At 42.3% G+C, this 27531-nt stretch overlaps 1 protein-coding gene across 2 annotated transcripts in view; it reads right to left on the bottom strand.

Moving 5' to 3' along the window:
* LRRC2 (leucine rich repeat containing 2) overlaps positions 1–27531 on the bottom strand; it is a 1026438-nt gene that overhangs the window by 365101 nt on the left and 633806 nt on the right. For both annotated transcript variants that reach the window (XM_085632844.1, XM_085632846.1), the window contains one exon: positions 19410–19566. In XM_085632844.1, coding sequence (XP_085488970.1) covers positions 19410–19566 — 157 coding nt within the window. The remainder of the gene's footprint in view (positions 1–19409; positions 19567–27531) is intronic.

A 27531-nucleotide genomic window follows, 5' to 3' on the forward strand; every position in this document is an offset into this window, starting at 1 on the left:
GCACTTTTAATAACATCCAGTCATAGAATCACACACTCACTCATCTATGCACACTCACACACACTTTACCCACACAAACACGTAGGAACTCATACAGATACTGAGACAAGCAATCAATAACCCATATAGACACTTATATAGCTATTCACAAAACCATGCCACGACTTATACACCAACACACAGACACATACAAAACATTTATACAGTTTATGCACTAGTCTGAAGTAAGATGTAGTTAAAGGACTCACTTGTCGAGTCAGTTACACAACACAGAAAATCATCCCTTTACACACTTGTACACCCACTCATTCTTTAACAGGCCTTTCTCTATATTTATAAAATCTTTTGCAAATTAAACGTTCACTGGATGACATCATCAGTGACATCATCAGTGATGTCATTTGAGATGTCATCAGTGATGTCATGAGTGATGTCACTGACCATGTCATGAGTGATGTAATATGTGACGTCATCAGCAGTGGATTGCGGTCGCGCAAGTTATAGTTAGCTGTACTAACTATAACGGGGGAATTTCATTGGTTTTTTACGAGAGAAATGTCCAGCTAACTATAACGTGTGTGAAACCTATGGTTTTTTCAGTGAATATATATATATATATATATCCAACGCAAGATTGCCTGCTGTAAGGGAGCCACCAACAAGTCGAATTCTTAAGCTTTCTATTTATTGCAGGAAATCAAAATGAAACGGCTGGACAGCCCCGCACAAATTTTTTGCTGCCGACGCGTTTCGTACTGTCCGTACTTCATCATGGGCTGCAGGCAAATGGCAGATGCTTGACACAGCAGTTTCAGAGGCACCTGATAAATGTTACAGTCTCCGCCCGGTTGGGTGTGGCCAATCGCACGGCCTTCTGGTTCCTGTAGTGCCCTCCGTCTTACTCCAAGTGAGTTGCCGTGCATTCACTGTCTCTTAGTGCAATATATATATATATATATACATTGCTTTTAGAACCTCCAACGTTGCCACACAAATCCGCCAAACTGCTTTTGGGGTGGTCGCTCCTAGGGCGCTTGTGGCCGCACCTTAACATCCACTCCCACTCCCTTCCTGCAAACCTGTCAACTGAGCTCCAGCCAATCGCAGAGAGGCATGCTGCTTTTAAAAATGTGGACTGGTAAAGCAATTGTATATTGACCGCATCTGAGGAAGTAATTTTAAGACGAAACGCGTCATGCGAATGGTCAAAATAAAGGAGCAGTCACTTTGAGCAACCCGTGTGTGCTCGACTTTCTTTTTAACTGTTTTAATGTAAATATAAATATGCCACCAACTTTTTTGGGGATATAAAGGCAGGCGTGCCCCCAGGCAAGGAGTGTGGCAATGGAGATGAGGAAATGGCATAAGCGGAGATGAAGGTTCAACGCTGGGAGTAGAGGCTCCCTTGGCGCGGACTGGACTTCTTTCATAACTGGCTTTACCACACCCTAGGAATACCACCTTTGTCCTGGAGCTGGGCACTGCCGATGGCATTGCTCGAACGGTGGGGTCATGGGGTTCCAATACTGAGTATCGGACACAGGACTTGTAGTATATTTAATTTTGTCTGCTGCCTTTGTTAAGACAAAAAAACTAAATCTGTTGTCATAAGGAAAGGAAATGGGGAAATAATTACACTGCGGAGGAAAAACTGAGCTACGAACAACAGATTCAGGAATATAAGAACCTGATTGTCGCTGAGAACACTCATTTTTCCTTCCAAAAAAATCAGATCTGCAATAAATATTTCCCGAGAACTGTTCCAGACAGTATCTAGTTTATCAAACCTTGTCTGTCTACCCTACACAGACCCCCACACAGTGGTTTTGTGACAACTTAGCAAGTTTTTTCAAATACAGAGTAGAGGCGGTTTGGTTTATAATGACCTTATTCTTAACAATGGTATAAACCACCTATCACAAGTCACTGCTCAATCTAACCAAGGACATCATATTTTTGAGGAGTTTCCTGCCATCTCTCCTGACTGCATGATTGAGCTCCTCAAACAAACCAAATCAGGTGCCCCCTCAGACCCATGCCCCTCTAAGCTGTTGCACAAAATAATTGACTTAATTGCACTCCCACTCTCTTCGATATTTAACAGCATTCTCAAATCTGGGATCTTCCCCACAGAATGGAAAAAAGGCCTCCATTCTGCCTTTCCTAAAGAAACAATCCCTTGTCCCAGCTGAAGAACAAAACCACAGCCCATATCGAGACTTCCGTTTCTAGCCAAAGTGCTAGAAGGACACCTTAATGTTTGTCTCACACAGTTCCTGGACCAACATGACATCTTGGATACATCATAATTTGGTTTCAGAAAAGCCCAAAGTATGGAGAAGGCTTTAGTTACAATAGCGGATGAGGTCAGGGAAATTCTTGATCATAGAGACAGGGCTGCGGTGATCCTTTTGGATCTAGCCACAGCTTTCGACACAGTAAGTCATGCAATTCTGAAACAATGTCTGCTTGACATAGGCATCAAAGGTATTGCCTTTAAGCTTCTATGTGCCTTTCTGGATGGAAGGGAGAAAACTGTTAGTATAGGAGATTTTAGGTCAAAATCTTACTCCTTACTATGTGGTGTCCCGCAACGCTCTTCGATAAGCCCCACTTTATTCAATATTTGTGTGGCCCCTCTCATAGGATTGATAAGATCGTTCGGTTTTCCCACAATATCTTATGCGGACGATACTCAAATTATCGTTCCAATTGACAAAAACTCAGAAGAGGTAGCATTGCGTTTCCATAAATATATGAGTGCCGTCTTGCAATGGATGGGCAAACATTGCTTAGAATTAAATGCAGGAAAGAAAGAAGTCCTTATCTATGAGTGGAATACCTTCTTTTGGAATCAATCCCGGTGGCCAGATGCTCTTGATCCGCTTCCCGTCCAAATGCCCAAATCCAAGAAGTTTGGATCAATTTTTGATGCAAAGCTGTCATTCAGGGATCACCCCAACTACCTTACATCCTCTTGCTTTTATACACTCATAATTTTGAGGAAAATTCTTTTTTTCTTTCCTCTAGAGTTACAAAAAACTGTGGTTTCCTCACTGGTTTTATCTAAATTAGATTGTGGCAATGCTCTCTTGGGCGAAGCTCAGCAGTGTATCCGAGGCAGGCTCCAGAGGCCACAAAATTCTGCAGTCAGGGTTTTGAAAAATATTAAAAAGTCTGAGTCTGTGACCAAAGCTAGAGATGAGCTCCACTGGTTACCAGTAAAAAAAAAGAGAGTCATTATTAAATCTCTGTGTATTGCTCATAAAGCAGTGCTTTTCCAAGGCCCCAAATCTCTTAGGAAAACATTCTCATGGTCTACTCCTAACATGTCTTTACGTTCGACGAACTCAATGACATTGCATGTTTATTGTATTCACAAAGTCTCTTGAGTGGTGGACGTTTTTCTCATGCTACATATCGCCTCTGGAATCAAATGCCAGTTTCTTTGAGGAACTCCTCCCATTTTCTGGCTGTCAGAAAGCTTCTCAAAACCTGTTTTTTTATGCTCCCGCTGTGGATTCTCTCCGATCCTTTCTCGTTTTCAAGCAGCGCCAAGATGCCCTTAGGCATACGTCACGCTTTTCAAATTAAAATCAAATCAAGTTTACCTTTGTGACTCAATCCCAGTGCATGCTTCCAAAAATGGTGCTAGTGCACTATCAGGAATGAGACTAGCAGGGAGGGCCAGGTAGAAGACCAGTGAAGGCAGATATAGTGAGGCAAACGAAGGCTCACACTACAGCACATGGGGGCGCCAGTCAGGAAAAAGAAGGTGGCATGGGAGAGTCAAAATCAAGTGGTAAGTGAGCAGAGAGAGTTGGCAGAGGAGGAGAGTTGGAGGGAGGTCAGCAATGTGAGTGAAGGGGAACAATTGGATGCAAAAGAGCTACAGTGAGAGAAAAGGTGGAGCTTCTGTAGAGCTTCTGTGGAGTTTTTACCGCTGGTCAGGGACCCCATTCTCAGCTAGTATCAGACTACGTAAAACATCTAAGAATGCTTCTCAATTAGAAGCATAGATCACCACAGCATTTCTTTGGAAAATACCAGTAGAACGTGGCTGAAGTTGTGTTTGTCTGTCAGGATGCCTGGTCTCAAGATAGCGTCCCTGACGACTTGCACAACTGGGGCGGCCACCTTGAGATCAGACTGTCTGAATATGGAAAATAAAAAGTAAGTGGGTACCATTATAGGGTTAGGGTCAGACTCTTACTCTACTCATGACAAAATGATACAAACCAGCATTGACATAGTTATTTGGTCTAGCTGGTGGTGACTTCATGAAATGGGGAGATGCGGGCCAAAATGTTTGGAGTCTCCCTAAAAATGCTGGTCTGTCTTACCCCTGGTTTTCATTTAGAATAGTATCTGTCATATTGTGTTATCTTTATTCACATGCATTTGATCTATACCTCAGAGATGACACAAAATCAAGTTGTTATTACTATAGTAATAATAAAGTAAAAACAAAAACATCTCTCTGGCTAAATAGTAGAGTTTATTAACTATTTTGCAAGCAACCTTGCAAATAGCCTAGAAAAGTCACTATTTACCAGGCTGCTGGCTAAACAGTAGAAATTATGCATTGCTTGGCCTGTGGCAGTGCAAATAGAAGAGGAACTTCATTATTCATCCAGCTGGTGGCTAAATGGTACAGATTCTGCACTCTTTGACCAGCAGCCATGTAAATATCAAAGAAGCTTTACTATTTACCTAGACTGTGGCTAAATAACAGATATTACATACTGTCTGCCCTTCGGTTGAGCACATAGCTAAGAAGCTTCACTATTCACCCAGCCAACAGCTAAATAGCATATATAATTCTCTATTTGTCCGGAGGCTATGCAAATTGCCAAGAAACTTCACTTTTTTGCCAGCTGCTAGCAATATAGCAGACACTATGTACAGTTTGGCTAGTGGCTCTGCTAATAGTAATTACACTTATTTATTTTTCTTTGCCATTGGCTGGTGACCTTGTACATATCAAACACTCTTTTACCTTTACTTTTATATTTACCCAGCTGATGGCTAAATATCAGGTATTATCTACTATTTGGCAAGTGGCTTTTCAAACAGTAAAGAAGCATCATCATTTACCTAGCCATTTGTCCAGTAGCCATGCAAATAGTAAAGAAACACCATTATTGAACGAGTGGCTGTCTAAAACCAGATATCATGCACAATTTGGACAGTAGCCTTGAAATAGCAGAAAAGACATGATTTACCCAGCAGCTGTCACTGCTGCAATCATGGATTATTATAGCTAGCACAGACTTCAGCAGGTACAGAATGCCCTAAGACACAGCAACTCAAGAGGCCCATTATTGAGCTGCCACATACTGTACAAATGCTCCTGCTCTTTTAAGTGTATCATGAGTTGCAGCTAATGTGTAGATGATTAGGTCCTTTGCAAGACTAGATGAAGCTGTTTACTACGGGTACTCACTCTTAGTCACAAAGTAATGGAAATGTACCGAGGCCAGATACAGGATTACTAAAAGTTTCCATGTTTTCAGAACCCTTCTTTTCTGCTCTGAGTTTTCAAGTAACAAATTAGTGCATTCTGAAAACTATTAATTCTGATTCAGTTCAATTAAACAAATTAGATTAAAACAACTGAAAACAATGATTTGTAAAACCAAAGACCAGAACTGGAAATGTTGAATCCCAGTGAGATGGTGTTATCTGGTATATAGGGTAATCCTTTCAAAATAGCAGCAATTGCATAGGTCCCCTTTTGCAAGTCACTAGATCCATATAATTAAGAGGCTTCATTCCAATATCAATAGAGAAGGTAGAAAAACTATATATCTTAAAAAATAGAACGTATATACCTATCTAAATGTCACTCAATGCATTTGTCAGATGTCTTTATTGCAATGTTAGGCAAGTAAATATTAAATATGTCTAAATTACTCCATGGTTCATAATGACATAGTTATTTTAGTCTTATTTAGTATATGAAGCGACAAGGACAGTAGATCAAGTATAAATCCTGCCTAATATATTATTCTTAAAATACAGCCTATGTGCATTGCCTTCATCGACTGCGATGTTAAAAACTTATGGGTATTGATTATCCTCTAGTTAATTACTCTATACGTTTTTGACACATACTTTAGCACTGATTTCATAAGCTAGTATTCAGACTACAGACTCAAAAAGTATAGCCACATTGGTGTACTGCATTTGAGCCTCAGCACCCCTCATATTTTTCTGCATGAAAATAAGGCATATGCTCTCTTTCGACAGCCCACTTTCTATCTCCCATGGACACATATTGAAACAATACTTCCAATTCTTTGCTGGTGTTGTGGTACTTGTGGTATTAACAAATAATGTAAGTTACAGAAGTATTTGAATTTTTTTTTAAATAATCATCATGAACAGGTGAGGTAGGGGTGTAAAGGAGTGTGAATATTTAATTGATTAATTCATTGCTTTCCAAAGATCAGAAAAGTTGGAATAAATGGGAGGAAAGGATTCTACATGATTTGGAAATGCTATAGTGATCTTGCAGATCATTTCCCAACAAGATATCCATCTTATACCAGAACTTCGACCATCAACCTACCAACCTCCTCAGCCACCCCACTCCCAGAGTGATGGCCCCAACCACCAAATCGCTACATAGGAACAGCTCACCACACTGGACACCTCAGTTATAATGAACTCCATCCACTCAGGAGCACCCTCTAACCCATGCCCCCACTGCCTCTTCAACCTCCGAACTGATAAGATCAGCCACCAACTCACCACTCTCCTCAATGCATTCATCACCATAGCCACCTTTCCTGATGCTTGGAAATATGCAGAGGTCGGACTCTGCAGACCCAAGTGATCTCCAGAACTACCGCCCCATCTCACTGCTCCCGTTTCCCACAAAGGTCCTGGAGAAGGCCATTAACTGTCAGCTCACCGAACATCTGGAGAAAAACAACCTGCTAGACCCCACCCAATCTGGTTTTAGAGTCAATCTCAGCAACAAGACCACCCTGATCACCGCAATGGATGACATCCGCACCCTACGCGACAGGGGAGAATCGACCGTCTTGATTCTTCTCGAACTCTCCGCAGCCTTCGACCCTGTTTTTCACTGCACACTCATCAAAAGGCTGCACTAGATCAGGATTAAAGAAACCTAACTGGACACCTCAGTTATAATGAACTCCATCCACTCAGGAGCACCCTCTAACCCATGCCCCCACTGCCTCTTCAACCTCCGAACTGATAAGATCAGCCACTAACTCACCACTCTCCTCAATGCATTCATCACCATAGCCACCTTTCCTGATGCTTGGAAATATGCAGAGGTCGGACTCTGCAGACCCAAGTGATCTCCAGAACTACCGCTCCATCTCACTGCTACCGTGTCCCACAAAGGTCCTGGAGAAGGCCATCAACTGTCAGCTCACCGAACATCTGGAGAAAAAGAACCTGCTAGACCCCACCCAATCTGGTTTTAGAGTCAATCTCAGCAACAAGACCACCCTGATCACCGCAACGGATGACATCCACCCCCTACTCGACAGGGGAGAATCGACCGTCTTGATTCTTCTCGACCTCTCCGCAGCCTTCGACCCTGTTTTCCACTGCACACTCATCAAAAGGCTGCACTAGATCGGGATTAAAGAAAACTCACTCAGAAGGATGCATCAATCCTCACTGGATGTACACAGACAATCCGTCTCCCCCTTCACCACACAACTTAAGAACACCATCTGCGGCATCCCTCAAGGCTCATCCCTCAGCCCCAGGCCTCTTCAACATCTAGTCACAAGCCTACATCGTTGGAACCCATGACATCAACATCATATCCTACGCTTATGACATCTCACTCTCAGCAGACCCCACCGCATCGAAGACCAACTGCATTAGCTGCATAAAATATTTCATAGTGTGCATGAAGTGCAACTGCCTGAAGCTCAACACGGACAAAACTAAAGTGTTGATCTTTGTCAACCACACCTCCCTCTGGAATAACACACGGTGGCCCACGGAGCTTGGACCCACACCTACATTGAAAGACCCCCACCCACAACCTCAGCATCATCTTAGACAGCAAACTTACCATTAAAAGACAGATCACTGTCTCTGCGGCCTGCTTCCTCACTCTCCGCATGCTCAGAAGAATCTTCAGATGCCTCCCCACCAGCAGCAGGAACACAATTACACAAGACCTTATCACCAGCCATTTGGTCTATGGCAACGCACTCTACGTAGGTACCACTCATGAGAATACTCCATACAGTACAGAGTACAGAACACAGCAGCCAGGCTAATCTTCAATTTACCCAAAAGGGCATGCATTACCCAGCACCTAGGAAATCTACATTGGCTCCCCATCCAGAAGAGATGCCAATTCAAACTACTGACTCATGCCTACAAAACCTTCCACAACCAAGGACCTGGTTACATGAACCACCTCCTCAACTACCATTAAGCATCCAGAAACCTTCACTCTGTCCACCTCGCCCTCATACAGACACCGTGCATCCACCGTAGCCACAGAGGAGGACGCTCCTCCCACCTCGCCGCCAAATCCTGGAACGAAAATGTAATTCCCTGGTATCTTCCGTGAAAGTCTACAAGTTACCAAATGTCATTTAATTTCAAAAGCTTTATTCTATCAGTAGGTGGGACCTGCTCCTGAAAACTGAGGATTAATTGAAGAGCTAGTCACACATACAGAAACGTGTTTGCTGGTGCTGCCCTCTGTCTCTAATAGTGGGCACACCTGCAACCTCCCTGTGGCTTTAGTAGTTTCTGCTTTTGAGGATGTTTCAAACGAGGTTTAAATTCTTTCATAATTCCCGCTACATGCCGACACAGTCTTTCTGCTTAAGAAACGTAATAGAGGTTTAGGTAAGATTTCTTAGCTTATAATAAACTTGTGAAATGCTTATATAAATGTTGATTTAGTTTACCGGTGTGTGACGGCCTGAACAGATTTGCAGTTCCCCTTCTTGCCTAAACTCCAAGAGAGGGCATAAAAAATTAATTTTCTGGGGATAACTACTGTGTAGCTGATGTGCTTTAGCAGGTACTGTATTCAATTTCTACTTTCAATGATAGACCTTGGTCTTCAGCCGCGGTTGTCATTAAGGGGCGAAGGGGGCGTTGCCCTGCCAGCACTGGGGAGGAGACAAACAGGAGAGAATGTACGCCATGAAGCAGGTGCTCACTGCGTGGTGCTCTTTTGTAAAAACAACGGATTATGAAAATCCTTTTTTTAAGGTGAGGTCAAGTCCTTCTGCGCATGTGCTTGCTGGGCGAGGAATTCCTTGACCCGAAGCACAAGCGAGGAGATTGATGAAAGCCTGCTGGGAGTGGCTGGACAAAGCAGCAGTGCAAGGGTTTCAAATGGGGCACTAATGAAAAGGCACAGAGCGTGTCATTCTCATAAAGGGAAAGGGGCAGGGCTGTCCGACAGCAAAACACTGCAGTGGATGACAACAATTTGTTTGGCAGCTCCTATTTCTGGGATAATCGCCACATGTGCTGTAGTGCACGTTGGCTCTTTATTGCAGTCAGGACGGACACCCTTGAGCTGCTCCGACCTAAAGTGTCAGCACAGGTACCAGATATCGGAAAAAGAAAGGCTCCTGCAGTATTGGAAGAAACAAGTGCACAGTGTTTTTTTTCAAAGTTGCCGAGAGCTGAATTGGGCTTTGTGGTCACTATGCTGACAGAATTTGCCCCACAAGTTTAAAAAGTCATGGGCCACCACTGTTTACGAGCAGTGCTACACGCCTTAACATCATTGCGTAGAAAGAGCATTGGCAATTATTTGTAATTCTAAGCATTTATAGGGTTAGATCCTCTACCATGCATTTCTGGCATGTGGTGAGCTTCAAATACTTTCTGAATATGAAATGTATTGATAATTTCAAGGACTTTTGTTTTGTTGTTTTCCACACAGTATGGATGTGCTGCGCCCAAATATCTGAGGATCAGCTTTTGTCAAAAAATGTAATACCATCCTCTAAAAGGAAACTTTGTTGGTCTTTCAGGTGTACCTAGATGCTGGTCTAGGGTTAATAATGATGTGTGTTGATTGGAGTTCTATCTGCTAAGTAGAGGGTTAATTGAAATTTTGACCTCTGTGTCTGATAAAATGTGTTTTAAAAGTTTCATTGTGGTACAATTCTTTCTGAAACCATAGTATACTCTCTCAAAGGTAGCTGTTAGACCTGATATTCTTGGCATGGTATTCCCCCAATTATTTCGCCTTCATCCCGCTTGTTTGCTGAATTTGTTTTTGTTGGCTTTAGGACTCTGCACTTTACCACTGCTAAACAGTGCTAATGTGCTTGTACTCTCTCCTTCAAGCAGCACAAAATTGGCCTACACCTAATTGGCACAATTAATTTACTTATTTTATAAGTCTCTAGTAAAGAGTACTACATATGCCCAGGGTCTGTAAATTAAATGCAAGTGGACCTGTGTTACTCATTGTGCCACCCAATAAAGTAACCTTTTAAAAACATGTCTCGGGCCTGGTACTGCAGCCTGCTGTGCAGTTTTAAACTGTCATTTCGACCTGCCCAACCAAACCTTTTACCGGGTGTAAGATTTTCTTTTTGATACTTAAAAGTCACCCCAATGTAGACTCCAAAGTCTCATAGGACAGGGTGCATTGCATTTAAAAATGAGGATATATGTGTTTAAGTTTTACATGTCCTGGCAGTGAAAAACTACTCATTAATTTTGAGTTACAAGTTTGAAAAGGCATTTTCTTGTGTCAACCAACTGTATCTTTCTTCCAGTGTCCTGGGTCACATGGCTGGGAATGGCTTTGCTGTTGTGGTTTGTGTATTGCTTCCAGACAGTTACATAAAAGAGGCTTAGTGTGGACATGATGGGCCTGCCTGACAGGATGACTGGGAAGGAGGTGCACCCAGTTCCACAGGTCCTGGACCCTTGATTGGCACCAGTGGAAGCTCCTACTATAAGAAAAAGCAAAAATCCTGAAATGTGGGTTCATCAGAACCATGAACGGGCCATTTCACACCAAGGGGTTAATTAGGATGGCGGAAGGACCGCCACCGCTGGGCCGGCGGTGGTGGTCCTTCCGCAATCGCACACGATTTACCCACTGCCCAATTAGGATTGCGGTGGGTACCGCGGGGATGGAAAGTCCGTCTGCCGCGTTTCCGCCAGTAGCAATCATCATGATTGCCCGGTGGAGCGGTCAGCATGCTCACAATGGCGGCGGAGCCAAGCAGGTTCAGCCGGCACAATTATGATGCAGGGCGAAGCCAGCCTTACCGTGGCGGTGAAAGGTTGGCGGAGAATGTCTTCCGGGGCCTGTTGCGGGCCCCCCTTGTGTTAGGTTGCACTGGGGGGGTACCCATGGTACCCCCCTACATTTCACTGCACCAAGAGGCAGGCACTCTGTAGTGCCTGCCACGTAGTGCAGTGAAATGCACAACATGCTCTTTTTGACATCGCGGAGGTGTTGCTGTCAGCAGCCACCGTTGCAATGTTAAGGGTGCGGAATCCGACCGCAGCGGTGGCAGTTCCATCATAATTGGATGGGCGGGACCGCCACACGCATGGCGGTCGGACCAAATCACCACTACGGTGGCTGGCGGATCAAATCCGCCCGCCATCTTAATGAGCCCCCAAGTGACTGCTGCCCGCAATGACCGCCAACGTGAAGCTCTGGTGAAACCTGCTCTTCACACATACAATGGCTGTCCACGATGACCTGCATGCAAGACCTGCACTTGGAGCTACAGCAAGGACAGCCTGTGACAACCACCTACATGGAGCTATAGCAACGATTGTCCGCACACTACAGCGACAAACATCTTCGAAGCTTGAAGTGCTCTTCGCACTACAGCGAGAACTGTATGTGACACACAGCCTCTTCCGTGCAACCTTCCCCAATTCAAATGGAAACGGAGCTCTTCTCTTCAGACTTAAAAGGTACCCCTTCAGTGGCACTAATCTAGTTCCTGTATCCAGTCCACGCTCCATTGCAGTCAGCCTGAACTTGTGACTTTCCCCCGTTCCAGTGCAGGTTCAGTCCTTTTTGCTTTTAAGCACCATTTTCACTTTAAAACTGAACATCTACTGATTGGATTTTTGTCATTCTGGTATCTTTTTTTGGTAAAGTGTACTCTATATTTTTAATTGGTTTGAGATTTTTCTTGTGTTTACACTTCATTTATGTTTGTTTGCTGCATAAATACTTAACTCACTGCCTCCAAGTTAAACCTGACTGCTTTTGTGCCAAGGTACCAGAGAGCAATCATAGGTTACTTTAGTGACTATTTGTGGTCATCCCTACAAGGATTGGTGATTGTTGCCTGAGCAGGGCTTCCATCCCCCTCAACCAATAATCCAATTTCTTACAGTAGGTAATTGAAGCTATGGTACTGTTTTTTTCTACTTACTTTTTCCTGTGAAGCATTGTGTAATAATTGTTCAAATGAATGTCAAGTCTTGTACTGAGAAATATCAAATTAGTTTACAGACACAAATAAAGCAGAGTTTCAGAATCTATCAGTTCATTTTGAAAATTATGAGTACCGCACTTAAGTGTTGTTTTAAATTGAAGATTTAAATGATCAGTGGACTGTCACAACATTTATGTCAGGGTGAAGGAAATGTTCAATCAAAATCTTATCCTTTAACATTTTGCTAGTTCTCCTGATTTTAAAACTGGGGATATTGCTCAAATAATTGTCTGTCTCGCTCTTTTAGTGCACGGTCCAAAAGCAAAGAGAAACCTGATTCTCATTCTAGAGAAACATGAAATTTCTAGTACATCAAATAGACTGATTGTACTAGGGAAATCATCAAAAGGTATACTTTGCAAATGTGAAGATTTGAACTCTTAAGGAGAGCTGTTAAGCCTGAGTTTGAGATACATTTTGCAGGATTGTGGCACAGCTGTAAAGAATCTATGCGAGCCTATTAGAACTTCCTATTAGACATATTTGACAGACGAACCCCGGAGACCCAGGGGTTTTGGGCGCTGTGATTTAAATGACCTAATTAACAAGAGTACACAACTGATGTGAGCTATGAAAAGCCACTACTATTTTCAGATTAGAGTGCATTGGATTGGAAAAAAGAGCATTACAATGATGCAACATCACACTACAATTCAGTAAGATAAATGGGGATTATTGATATAGATGATTTATGGTATACAGTCATAACTATTTTGATTCTTAATGGCTAACAGTGACAGTTGTTGTCGAAAAGCTTCTGCGTTACAAAGGATTATACCTGGCAAACTTGCCCCATTGTTTTCTAAAGGCACAGGGTCTCGTTTGCCACCCCAAGCCATTTTGCTACCCCCAGCTGCATCATTTTAAAAGCACATGGATGCGTTGTATTAACAACAATACGACACAGAGGCATGTTGTGCGAAGAACATTCATAAAAGATGCACTCCTATCACCTGTCAACTTTAAAATGAATTGTTTTTTCTTCCCACAACAACTTGCCTTTACCAGCACAGGTTCGCGTTTATTAGCTAGTTAAAAAAAAAAACAATTACAATACTTTACATAAAGCAAAGGAAAATAATGGCATAATGTCTGGAATCTTATTTAAAAATATAGAAAATAAAACAGTCACGACTAAGATTATAAATTATAAACAGAGAATTTGTTTTTGACATTTAAACAATTCAAATCATCTGCTATCCTCTCCTTGTTGCTTGGTCCACAAAAACATAGTCTTACAGCAGGAAACATTGTTTGTTCCCGCCCACTTAAAAGATCAGATGTTGATTTCTTTGCCTCAAACTTAGTTGAGTTGGAAAAATGCAAAGAACATGTTCTATTGTTTCCTGTCTGCTCTGACACAATTGACAATATGCGTTTTCATGCATACCAGGGCGCCATACACTGTCAAACAGATGAAGGTGCGATTAACAAACAAAATCGCAAATAAGCCTTTTTAACCAGAGTTTTAAATTGCTGCCCAGATATGTCTTATGTGTAGTTATACTGCTTTTTCATATAGTGTGTCTGGTGGTACCTTTTGCACTGCCGCAGATCCTTTATCAAATTTACTTCAACAAAACAAGCTATTTTACACCAAGTCACCACCTTGTATGATTAATTCCAGATTCAGTAAGGTACTTTCTGTAGAGATAATTATAGAATGATTTATTCTTGCTGTTCGCATATCCAACTAGATCACATGAATAAGATGTTTTAGTCAGTCATTTTCAATCCTTAAAACATGCAATTAAGAGTTTCATGCAGCGCACAATCAAGGGAGCTGAAGTAGTTCTTATGCCCGCCTCTAACCTATTTGGACAGTGCTAAGAAGATCAACTAAGACTGAAAAATTGACTTAGGCAAGTTATGCTGCTGGCAATCCATCTTTTATTTAAAGCACCCAAATTGCTGTGGCTCTCTAAAGCATTGGAAGTAACTTGGCCTCGTAAGCAGTCAAGATCTGCCCATTAGCTCTGTCATCATAGCTGGTCAAACACCTCTTGAATCCTAAGTTTTTCATCCCCCTCAGCCTCAGTTAGGGATCCTCGTAAAACTTCTCAATCTCATTATGTAAGGAAAAACTCTCACCGTTGAAAATACCACTATTCTATTCTTTCATTTACAATCAATTCGGTCCTTTCTGTACGTTTGCAATTTGTTGGTAGTCTTTGTGGCACATTTGGTCTCCCGGCTGTAATGTCAAGTCAAGTCAAGTTTCTTTATTCGATAAAAAATTTATCATAAAAGAAGACAATAAACAGAACAATGCAATAAAAGCATACAAAACAAGGAGACATCAGTATAAAATACATCCATCAACTCCCATTACCCCATGGATAAATATAGTATGAAGACATTAAGAACAATATCGGGCAGGAAAGAAGTCCTAACCATTATCTTTACACTATTGGATGGAGGTGGAGGGGGCTTTACAACGCCTCATGCGTGACCGCCAAGCACTACCCAAAAATCTTGCGACTCCGCAAACCATAGCAATAGAAGAAGTATCAGTGCTAAGTATCCGCAGGGCCATTCTGTGGCATCTAAGGCCCATCCCCTTGCATAGTGGTTTTAACCAGGTCCTCCTGGCTACCCTATATGCTGGGCAGGCAAAAAAAAAGTGCGCCACAGACTCTGTAGGTGCTGCGCACCTAGGACTTGAGATCGATCGACCGCTCTGCTTTTTCCATCCCGAAGTGAAATCATTGACTGGGAGGATCCCAAACCTAACCTTCAGATAGAGAGCTCTATCCAGGGGTAACTCAATATAGTCCAGGAACGGTTCAAAACTCCTACCCCATTTGAATGACAAGAATCGCTCTGTTAGAGAACCCCCTAGACTACTGGAGAGGGTCTCGTTCTGAACTAGATCCCAGTACAGCTGTTTAATCACTAACTTGGGTGGTGGTGTTTGACTTTCCCAAGAATCACTCAAACCCAAAAGGACTACCATCCGCTTCAGATTGCTCAGCCACTTAATCCTGTTGTTGGAATTGAGCAGGATTAGTTTGTCTAGGGCGGCGGCATATGTCTGTAGCTCCCTAGACCTTCGCAAGCGAACCCAAAAGAGTAACGGGCGCAAGCGCACTAGGGCCTTAAGAGGACGCCTGCCCATATCTGCCCGTAGAGGAATTAACAGGGTGGAGGCCGGGAGGGCGACCGCGTCTCTCAGGAACTTGTTTTCAGACTTATCTAGCTCTATGGTGTTTTCGAACCCCCATAATTCGGAGCCATATAAAGCAGATGGAAGAACTTGGCCCTCGTAATGACTAAATTGCCTGTGGAGGCAAGAAAGGGAGCTCTCACAGTACTGATCTTTGGGTAGTGGTCATTAGCTGAATCCAATGACTCCGTAATGTCTGCCATAGATGAGAAAAAAAACAGGTATGCTAGTGTAAACCTCTGATTGAGGACATTGTCTGTCCAAATCTTGGATGAACATATGCAGCTCCCTTTTAGCTAGGTTCACACTATAGAAATACCATATACATACTTGTTATGTTATCTGGTGTTTTATTGAGCGCTCAGCTACTCAAGCAGAGTGTCCCAGCGCTGTGTACTGCTGGGGAACCCATCCTGGCTTTCCCTGTGAGATGGTCCCTACTGGGCATCTCCAAGGTGAAGACCAAGCATCCCCGGCACTGATGGGGCCGTTAGTGGAGATTAAGCAAGCTATTGCCCAGAGTTGCAGAGTGGGATCCATGGTTAGAGTAGGCACCGAGGCGAGAATTATCGAGTCCGCTGACCTTGGCCCAAGACCCTGCCGCGTCGGGAATCGAACCCTGGTCCCTGACCGACCTCTGCTTCCGGGTCTGCCGCCTCTAACCAGTGAGCCACACCACTCCACCAACATACATACATACATACATACATACATACATACATACATACATACATACATACATACATACATACATACATACAAAGTTCTGAACAAATTCAGGTCTGGAAGTATAGTTTGACTATTAAATACAATACAATAAAATGGGATCCATGTGCCAGTTTCTAAGTTTAAGGTATAGCCTTTCGATATCGATGTAGTCATAGACTTAGGAGTCTGCTGTACATCTCTACTTGGATATAGCACCTGCCATGTATTCCCTACTGACCTTTTGTCAGCATACGTTAAAAGCCAGAACGTTACTGCAAACATTTTAACAAGGCTGACAGGAAAGTATTACTGCAATTAGAATTAGCTTGCAATGTATCTACTGCGCTAACAAGCTCCATATGATGCCACATAATTATCAATTTTTAGTTCACATTAGAACCCATCTACTGCATTAAGCTTTTAAGACTCCTGATATGTAAACTATTGGGGCTGCGGAGTCATTACACAAAGGATATGTGGCAAACAATAGGGGATGATAGCTCCTTTTGGGCCTGTGAATTACCTCAAAGTTCCTCCACTGATGGACAATTACAGCTTGCATATAAACGTAATCGAGAAGTGTATTGCAGCTCAGATTGGAATGTGCAACCATTCAGGAACATCAGACCTAGATCTTCCATTTCATGTAACAAGTCCCATTGTTGATAAATCTTGAGGGATAACTTTTCCAATTTGAAGATTTTCTTTGAGACTAAACTACTTGTTCAGGTCTTTTGTATGCTGATAACAGTGAGTCCTTGGTAATGCATTCATCTACTGGCAACAAGTTAGCATTAAGATCGCGACATAGTATAGCATTGCTCGTTGGAAGGCATATGCAAGCAGTACGAAAGAGAACTCAACAAGAATGGCTCATTATTGGGAGTGAATCACATGGAGGGATGTATAACAAAAAGAGGAAGGGAAGGAGAAGAGTGGAGACTGAATTATCATTTTTTGGTGGTAGGTGTAAAAACCATAAATTGCATGTAGAAGAGCAAAGAAAGCGGGTTGGTCCCTCTTCCAGACAAAATTTAACTAAATATTTCTCAAAGCCAAAATTTCTCAAAGCCAACATTAAATATAGCCTCAGGCCCTTTGAACTGAGCTTTTACATCTGCTCTAGTTAGAAGGGGTATTATCATTATTTGATAAATATGAATGATGCATTTTAAATTTCAATGCAGGCACATATCTGATTGTGGAAGTCTGCTGTTGTTTTATGTGTATAACTTTAAACGTATTCCATACAACCCATAGGCTGAAACTCGAAAACCTTTAAAAATCACAAAGATAGCAAATAACGAGATCTAAAGTAGTTTACAACTTCCAAATGGGCTAACAATATTAGTAAATTTCCATGATGGCTTACAATATCGTGGGAAACGGAACCACCTGAAGAGTAAAATTAGACAAAATCAATCTATTTTTTTTTATATCCTTCCCTCTCATCTGCATATGATGTCATTGGTGAAAAAAGGACAGATTTTAAGTAATGGGTTGCATTGATACCACAAGCAAGTGGATGCATGCTTCAGAGATCTAGAGTGAATTAATTAAAAAAAAAAGAATACCTATGCCTCTAGCTTATTGGACTTCCAGACTATTGTCCCAATGGACTTTTATTTGCACTTACAGACTGTGCACATTTAGTGTGGACCTATCGCACAGCTCCGTTCACATTACTCTGGGATCATCCTCAATTAAGTTCCATCTTTCATCAAATCATGGAGGCTTCTATGTTCCACAGAAGTCCTGGCCAAGCTCCCTGTAAGACATAGTGAGGGGAGCCCAGGACAGTCAGGACACAGTAGGAGGAGTGCATATCCTCAGAGGTCTTCTCTGAGAAGGAGGTAAAAAAGAAACAAACAGTGTCAGCCAAAGTAAAGTGCACCTGTTTCAGATATCGAGAGAAGCTTTGCATTTAGTAACATTTGTGTTGTTTTCCATGCCATCATGTTGATTTATGCAAAAAGAACAATTGATGGACAGAATGCAGAACAATGTCATACATTCACCCCAGTACAGAGATCTGGGCTTAAATCCATCTTGTTTTGCTCCCCATGCCATTACAGTTTGAACCCAGCCATATGCAAATCATTCTTGACCCTGCGCCCTATGGGAACAGTCCAGCCGGAACTGGCAGGCCAGGTTATCGCTGGACTGGAAACAAGTATCCTAGGACCGGTTTCAGGGTTTCACCCCATATCAGCCAGAATAGCTTGACTCCACTGGCATAGACAGCACTGGACCCAAGTCTGGGTGTACCCGTCCCACTCAGGGTGACAAATGTAAAAAGAACAATTGATGGACAGAATGCAGAACAATATCATACATTCACCCCAATACAGAGATATGGGCCTAAATTCATAGTTTTTTTGCTCCCCATGCCATTTCAGTTTGAACACAGCCATATGCAAATCAGTCTTGACCCTGCGCCCAATGGGAACAGTCCAGCCCGAACTGCCAGGTCAGGTCCTCCCTGGATAGGAAACAAGCAGGGCCAGACTGCCTACCGGGTGTTTTGGCATGCTGCCGAGCTGGGGTCTGATGTCACTGCGGTGGGGGCTAATTTTGTTGATGGTGGCCTGCGTGTGCTTCGAAATAAACAAAGCAAAACGAATTTCGTTCAGCACACGCAGGTCCCCATCAATGAAATCAGCCCCCAGCTCGGCAGCATGCCATAACGCCCGGTAGACAGTCCGACCCTGGAAACAAGCATCCTAGGACCGGTTTCGGGGTCAAGACTGATTTGCATGTGGCTGGGTCTAAACTGGGGTGGCATGGTGAGCAAAAGAACGATGGATTAAACCCAGATCTATTGACTGGGCGAGAATGTTTGATTTGGTCTGCATTCCGTCCATCATCTGTGTATCACGTTGATTTAAGCATTGTTATTCTGTAATGTATAATAACAAAAAGATTTCTCCAACCTGAGACGGAAAAGGCATTTTGCAAACAACATTAAACTATTAATTGAACCAATCTCGTTGGATTTTTTGTCCCAACAAGCCAGAATAATTTAATATAGGTTACCTTTTATTTCGATTTGTTAAAACATACTTTACCTATTTCCGGTGGAAGGCAAGTGATGAGGTTTTGCGACAGCTCTAGCACTAAGAGCTCTTGAAAAATTTCAATATAGGCAGGAATGGTTTGAATCTGGGTATTATTTATATGCAATTCTTTCCAGTCAGTCTGTTCTTTCAGTGCTTCTGGAAACTCCTTAAAAACAAAGGTAAACAATTTAAAAATATACATATAAAGGGCAGTTTAATGTATGATGCAGAGAACAGCAAATTACACTTTTACCATCCTCTTTGTACACAGTTAATTTAAAAAGAAGCTTTTTCATTGATTATTCATCACTTTACAAACAAATGACTTCAGAGTGGAAATGTTGTTGATTCTACATTTTATGTCAAAACAATTCAATTGAGTACACTATGCAGATGATATTTATAAATTAGATTACACTTAGCATGCATACATGATATGTGTTATGACATAAATTGCTGTTGCTGCTGCGAACTTGTAGATGGAAACATTTTTCATCTCAGTTGGTCACAAGGTAATATAACGCTTGCTCAAGGCCAGAGCACAGGGCGGAGGGGAAAAGGAAGACAGCTATCCTCGGGTGAAGTAACAACATGGGACTGCTGCTGTACCAATGGGACTAGAGACAGTTCCTGTTGGGATGGCAGTCGTCTGCATGCCTCTGGAGAGAGTGATTTCACTGCATTATGCTGATCTCCAGGCAAGTCACTTAAAAGTTACTGGCTGTATGTTTTTCTAAATCCGTACCTCAGTGAGCATGACAATCATACATGTCCACTGAGCATCTCCCTGTTTACATGGATTGAGACCCTAGAGCTTGGCTCTGAGGTCGAGGAGAGACAGACATAGTGCACCCCTATTTCACAGAGAGTGGCTACTGTCCTCTTTACACAGGCTGTGATAGACTGACAGTGGTGGCAGCAATACATCTAAAGTCAGACATACCTGTATCCCTGTATTCTAACAAGGGTGACCAACAAGCCACCCTTTTGATCAAGTCTGTGCAATCTTCCATGCCATGTCTGTGGTCATGTTGCCTTTGTCTAGCTGTCATGTGTTTGTGAGCCCGTGGGTGTACTGGGAAAGGATGGTGAGTAGAGCCATTGTATGCAATGTAAGCCGTTCTGCTGGACATTTCATCTCTCCTGTCTCCTCCTTGTTCCTTGGAGAAGCCTGGTATGCTGGGGTAGACACTCGCTCTTATCTGTGTTTAGCTGCAATAGCTCTTCTAGGAGGGACCATTTCTGTTGGTTGATGGTCAGGCCCCTCTGGTCTGGAGTTAATAAAAATTCCTCTCTGGAGAATAGCCAGGGTTGGCACTAAGAGCCTGTCCGGGGAAGACAGTAAGTCATCCTTTGGATACGCAGTGAACATGCCGCAAAAGGTGCCTTGTGATTGGAGGGGCACCCAGGATTTAAAAGTAGCAGGCTCTCTGATTGGCTCAGCCTATCCACCTGAGGTGATAAAAGTCTGGCCTTAGCGGCCTGTGTTTGTGCAAGAGTAGTCTATAGTTTGACAAGGCGGCCGTCTCACACCGTGTCCATCCAAGGAAGACAGCCACAACTGAACAGCAGAGGAAGACTCAGACAGCCAGAGATTGTGCCTGCAACAGCCTACATATTTCACCTTGCTGAATCTAATTAGACACATGGAAGCATAAGAAGGCTGTCGCTGCGCAACAAGAATGTTGGAGCAGGTGCTGCTTAACGATAGTGTTATATATACTGCTCTCTGCGTGGTTCATCCTCAGGTTGAGGGGGTGGTTTGAATGTACATTGCTGAGAACAACATTGCCTGCGCTAATGCTTGGCCACTGTGAGTACCGATACTCTCCTTTGTTCGAGAAGAAATTCCAGTACTCAAGGGGAGAAAACTTAAAAGAGCCAAAACTCAGTATAGTGCGAGCCTGCCCATATAAAGAACTAATCTCAGTCCTAGTACAGATGATTTTTTCCAATTTTCCCCAAACCAAATGCTAAATTACAGTGATGGAGATGAAGATATCATGTGAATACATCTCAATAGCATTCGGGTCATTACGCTACCCCTAAGGGCATCACTTTGGACTCAGGATTCAAAAACTATTTTTTTAATTATTTTCCTAAATTCTCTCCTAGTTGCAAACGACCTGATGGTCCAGTATAAAAAAATGCTTACTTTCTGAACTTTTGGGGCTTTGTGATTATTATATTGTTAGTAAAACATGCGAATTACAGTATTAGAAACAAAAATAATATTTTCTCTGAATTTTTTAATTATCACACCATATTTCATGTAACACATGATTAGAAAATAACAAGTTTTATCATAACATAAATGTGTTGAAAAATAGAGACGATAAAATGTCTGTAAAGACTGCCATAAAAGTAACAGGCATGTATGCCTAAAATTGGCTGTGCATAAAATAACTTCTCTTTTTATAAAGGGTAGCTTGGACTGTGTTTTCTGTAGTTTTCACAAGTATTAAATACTTAAAGGCTTGGAGAATTATCTTATTTAAACCTGAATGTAAGCACAGTCACGATTCTTCTAATTTTATCTTCACAAATAATAATTGAGTCCTTGCAGGAGATGTACGTGGTTAGATACTTCTTTTTATAAGCTCTCTTCAATATTTGGCTTTACAGCAGCTTTCTCAGCTGTGGTTATGAAATAGATGTTATCATGTTAAGTAGTTTCAGTCTAGAGAAATCATAAGCCTTGCTCGGAGCTCTGATGTATAAGGACTAACTCTTGAGAACCTTCTCGAATGCCTTCCTTCCGGAGTCAACTTCTTTGAATTTAACAACCATTAGTTCTTGAATTTAAATTCCTGACGTGTTCTTACACTTACACTTCCTTACATGCAAAAGACACTTTTGCAGCAGTCGACAAAATTGTGTTACATTGTGCACCTTCCCCATTGTATTCCTGAATCTTGCAAGGTAACTCAGTGAATGCCTAACGCCACTGAATATGCTGTATCCAAGACGTTTGAGGACTCCCTGGCAGCCATGAATGTGACACAACACACTTTTGTCCCATGTCACATGAAGCGCCACTCTGCGGTGAATGGTTTTGTTGGTAAGGCTATATGTTTGGTCTGCTCACTTCCACTTAAACTGGAATATCTCCTTTTCCTCAGGTAATACTGCACCTCTCCCTGGGGCAATAGCTAAGCCAAGGTGGAATATACTTTTAAACTCGGGAACCACAAGGACACTCAGCCTGTCAGGTCGTAAGAGCCCCAAGGCTGCTGACCAGCATGCTTCACTCGGCAAAAACTCTCAGAAAGGGAGAAACAATGTAGCCAAAAGGTTCACTCCTATTTAAAGCTGTGTAAACCGAATCTCAGGCAAATAGAGCATTAACGGCACAATTTGCTGCCCATTAAGTTGAAATATAAAGAAGACTTAAACCACTAAATCAGGAATGGAAAACAAAAATGTTATTCTAATTTGATAAATACTCTCATGATGTGAAGAAAACTGTGCTTTCAATAAAATGCATAGAACGCTGACGGATACATCCAGTGTATGACTTACCATTGCGCCATCCCAGGATCCGTGTGAGCAGGCGAACATCTTTTTCTTGGATAAAGTGAGAAATATAAGCAATGATATAGAGAGTAGCTGTCTTGAGCTTGTGGTGACAGGAACAGAGGGGCGAGGGCCTTTGGGCACATCCTTTTCTCTTCTTAGCCTGGAGGATTTATTATGGTTGATAAATTTGGTGACTTCAGGGTTACCTAGCGACCCTTGCCCATGAGAACCTTTAACCATCTCACACAAGTTGTTGCTTAACCTTTCTACCATTTACTAATGTCCTTCCTGGAGATGGGCCAGGTACCTCGAGGCCACGATTATTCCATTGCTTAAAGAACCCGTCTGGGCTCTTTCGTGTTTGAAAACTAGCACCCTATTGTGTTAATATTCTACGGGGCGACACTGCTGGAACGGTTTGTAGCCACTATTCACTAGTACCACAGATAGGGCCAAAAGTGTCTCAGCGGGACCCAGGAAGGTTTCCACCCAGACCATAGCATGGAATCGATTTTAGTGCCTTTTCTGCATGAGCTCTGGATGGACCTAGGCCACACTAGTATATTGATCCTGCTGGATCTATCAGCTGCCTTTTTTAGGGTCGATCATGCCATCGTTCTGGACCATATCGGGTGGTAGGTATAGAGGGCTTGCCTGTACAGTGGTTTAGCTCAGTGTTGATGGAGCGCTTCAAAACTGCGAAGCTTGCTCCTTATATTTTACAAACAGTGAGTGTGGCCCACAAGGCTTCTCAATATCACCCCATGACTCTAGCATTTGAGACCACAGGTACTTGCGCACGCGGAGTGGGCAATTGAAGCATACATGTATGCAGATGACACCCTTATTCTGTTAAGGCTGGACAACAAAGCAGATTCTTTTTAGGGGTTCATCAGTTCACGGAGAGAAGAGCAATAGGGTTCTTTAATGCAGAAAAAACTGGTGTCTAAAGGTGACTAATCGTGGCGCTTTCTGGTCCAATGCGTGCTGGCTTTTGAATTGAGTGCCCACGAACGCGCCCACCCCACACCTGTGCTAATGGTTAAAAGCTTGGAGGATAAAGATGGATTCAAATCTATCCATGGCGGAACAGGTCTCCACAACAGTATCAAAATATTGCCACAAACTGTACATTTTCCTCAAAGTTTTACCTTTCATTGATCAAGAATTAAGGTAGGTAGGATCTAATCGGATTCAGGCTTTATTATGCCAATGCGATTTATCCGGAAATGCCACTGACCCTGATCAAAAGATTGCAGCCAGTACAGAACTCCGCCTTTCATGGTGTGGCAGGTGTCTCGAGATTCGATTATATGCACGTTTGTGCAAACCAAAAAAATCAAAATCAATTCTGAGCTCATTGAAAGTTGGTTAAACGTATATCTAAGCAGCTCTACTTTTTCACACAGGCACTATACTCACGTTTAAGCAGTTCAGTTAAAATGACCGAATAAAATGTAATATCACAAGAGTGGCGAGACATTTATGACAGAAAGCAATGATGCACACTAAACGCTTCCTGAGTCACAAGGCAATACTGAAACAGCATAAGATTAACACCCAGGAAAACGGCCTAACTGGAAATGGATTTACCGCGAGATAACAACAAGCTCCTCGGGGCACCACGCCGCGCCTTTACCCTTTGGAGCTGATGTGCTTTTGAAAATACCGCAGTCTCTTATGCATATCTGTGACAGATATGTCTATTGCCAAATGCCCAATGGGGAAATATCTTTCTGATGTGAGGAAGAAGTTGTTCGCAGAGCTCCTGAAAGACAGATCACCAGGTTTTAGCCAACAGCAATTTTCTACAAATATTAAATCTGTGTCTTAAGTCCTATTTCTTTAACATTTGGAGACATTCATCTTCAGTCGTGCCTCGCTTTTCCCCTATCGAAGAAGATCATTTCATTTTCTTTCATATTTCTCCACCTGGCATGTGCTGTTGTGATAGGTATTCTCTATTTGTCGGCGAATTGCAGATTTAACAAAAAAGGAGGTGCTCGCGCCGCCTGAGGGCTGGTTTTAATGAGTCCGCCTATCAACCTTTAATATGTGCTGTGAGCGACACTGCAATAGAAGGAGTTCGGCTGCTGTGCGCTCCCTCCTCCCGCCTTTTCTCTGCATTACTTTGGAGATCTTGTTTTGTTGTTTTCCATCGAAGACCTCAGTGACTGATCTTCCGAAACCGTAGGGTGTCTCAGAAAAAAGAAATCTTTTAATATTAAGCGATTTGAGAAAAACTTCATAGCCAAAGTTTAAAGGGGTAACTCGTTTTTTGTTGCAAGTAAATATGCATGTGCACACAGCTCTTGCGTGGTTTTGTGAGGGTGCTTTGTGGTTTGGTGTCTACAAGTTCAGTACAAAATTTTCCATCATTGTTTGTAGGGTCTTACACTATATATATGTCTATGTATACCTTTCAAGGTGGAAGGGCTATATATAATGCTGTAAGTTTTGGCGCCAAACAGATTGATAAAGGCTTCCAGTAAGCCGAAACGCGTCTCTTTTCTCATGGGTTGAGGGTGACCTATGACATTAAACTAATGCCGTATCCTGACAGCCTGAAGTCCGTGCCTGTTTTCATGGATGTTTCTGTGAGAGCTGGATGTTGTTATCATATATATATATATATATATATATATTCACAGAAAAAAACATAGGTTTCAGGGGTGTTATAGTTAGCTGGCCATTTCACTCGTACAAAACCATAGAAATTCCTTCGTTATAGTTAGTTCTGCTAACTATAACTCGCGCGCCCGCAATGCACTGCTGATGATGTCACATATTGCATCATTCATGACATGGTCAGTGACATCACTGATGACATCACTGATGACATCTCAAATGACATCACTGATGACATCACTGATGACATCATCCAGTGAATGTGGTTTAGTTTGAAATTTAAATATGTATTATATATATACCAATCTGTATTGAAGATTGAGTGGATATATAACTGTCTGGATGGAGGCTTTAGTAGCTGTCTGACTGTCTGTTTAAGTGAGTTATTAAAAGTGTCTCACTTAATACATGGATTAGTAACTAAACTATATGAATGTGTGCATCACTGTCACTGTTGTTGTATAACTGTAGAAATCAAAACCTTCTCAGGGGCTTCACTGATACACCTGGTCCTTTTAAACCAACAAAGAAGAGATTGGCACAGAAGCTGTAATATAAAAGACATCTTTTTATTTAACCTCAGAGAGGGAAAAAATGCGTCATACAGTATTCTCAAATCACTGTAGGAGACATTTTCTAACTAATACAGAGAACAGGGGCATTATATACCCACACAGGGGCTGAAAAAAGGCGGTACAAGTACACATGAGAAGAGTTATGCACATAGATGGTCATACAGAAACTGCACAGTCAACAAGTAGGAGGAGTAATAAGTTGCTGACATCAGTTAGAACAGCCTGACAGTTCTATATTAGGAACAGGTGCATTCTACTAGCTAGGCCCATCTGAGCATGTGCAAGACTCTGGGAGAGGGAAACAGCAAATGGCCAGCACATAGCTAACTAAAATGGCTGCCAAGTACAAAATGGCATTCAGCTCATGCTAAGAGATTAATGCAATCTTCAACAGATGGTCCTTTTAGCATGAGCTAAAGACATTTCCCATAATCCAGTGGGAAATATGCATATTAATTTTTTTCATAAATTTATCAATATCCTAATTCATTGCTAGGTGGGCATTTCTCATTCTAAATATTGTTAAGCGGGTATGTATAAGGTATAAGCAGGAGTACAAAGGGAAGAGAGCATTGGGTCATACAGATAGCAGGAGAGAGTAATTACTATTATCAGAAACAGAACTATTAGTTTTCTAGTCCTAAGCAAATCCTAGAACCATCCAGTAAAAACATTTTCAAGGCTCCTATGCATTTCAGTGACCATCAATTTCAACTTCAAAATAGCCAACAGCACATATCTAATAAAAACATTTTCGCTAGACTTTTCCAGTGTTTCCTTTATGAGGGCTAGAGTATCAATCAAGGAAAGGGTAAAGTAACATTTGTCAACTGCTCAGAGGAACTTTTCTCTCGTAGAATAAACATTATTCCTAATACAAACAGGACCATGAGAATTAGGACTGGGAGCTGCAAAGGGATGCTCCTCCTCAAAAATGGGACGACCAATGGGGTACACTTTCAACAAAAAAGAAAAGAAGTCCTTGGGAAATTAAAGCTGCTGTACAACCAACCAGAGGGGAGTCTTCTCCCTGTGTCCGTTTGAGCCTCACAGGCAGGCTCTTGTTGTTCCCACGGTGGAGCTGTACAACTTGCAACTCAGGAATCACGGCCCAGTTTCAAGGGAAAAGTTTATTCTTTCAGGATAGGGCAATCACCCACCTGGGCAAATGCTCTCAGCGATCCTGTCCAGTGTCTCAGGCAGTGCACCAGTTTTCTTCACTTTAATCTAACAGGCACCAGAGACACAGCACCTGTACACTGAACTCAAGTCCTTCACTAACTCCTGTATTGCTCTGCTGGCACACTGCTCTTTCGTTGGGGCCATAGATTGCATTCAGTGTGCCCACGTATCTCTTGACCAACAAAGGTGAAGACTTTACAGCCACTTTGGGACCAGGATTCAGAGGC

This window comes from Triturus cristatus, chromosome 2_1 (assembly GCF_964204655.1).
Source record: "Triturus cristatus chromosome 2_1, aTriCri1.1, whole genome shotgun sequence".
NCBI lineage: Eukaryota > Metazoa > Chordata > Amphibia > Caudata > Salamandridae > Triturus > Triturus cristatus.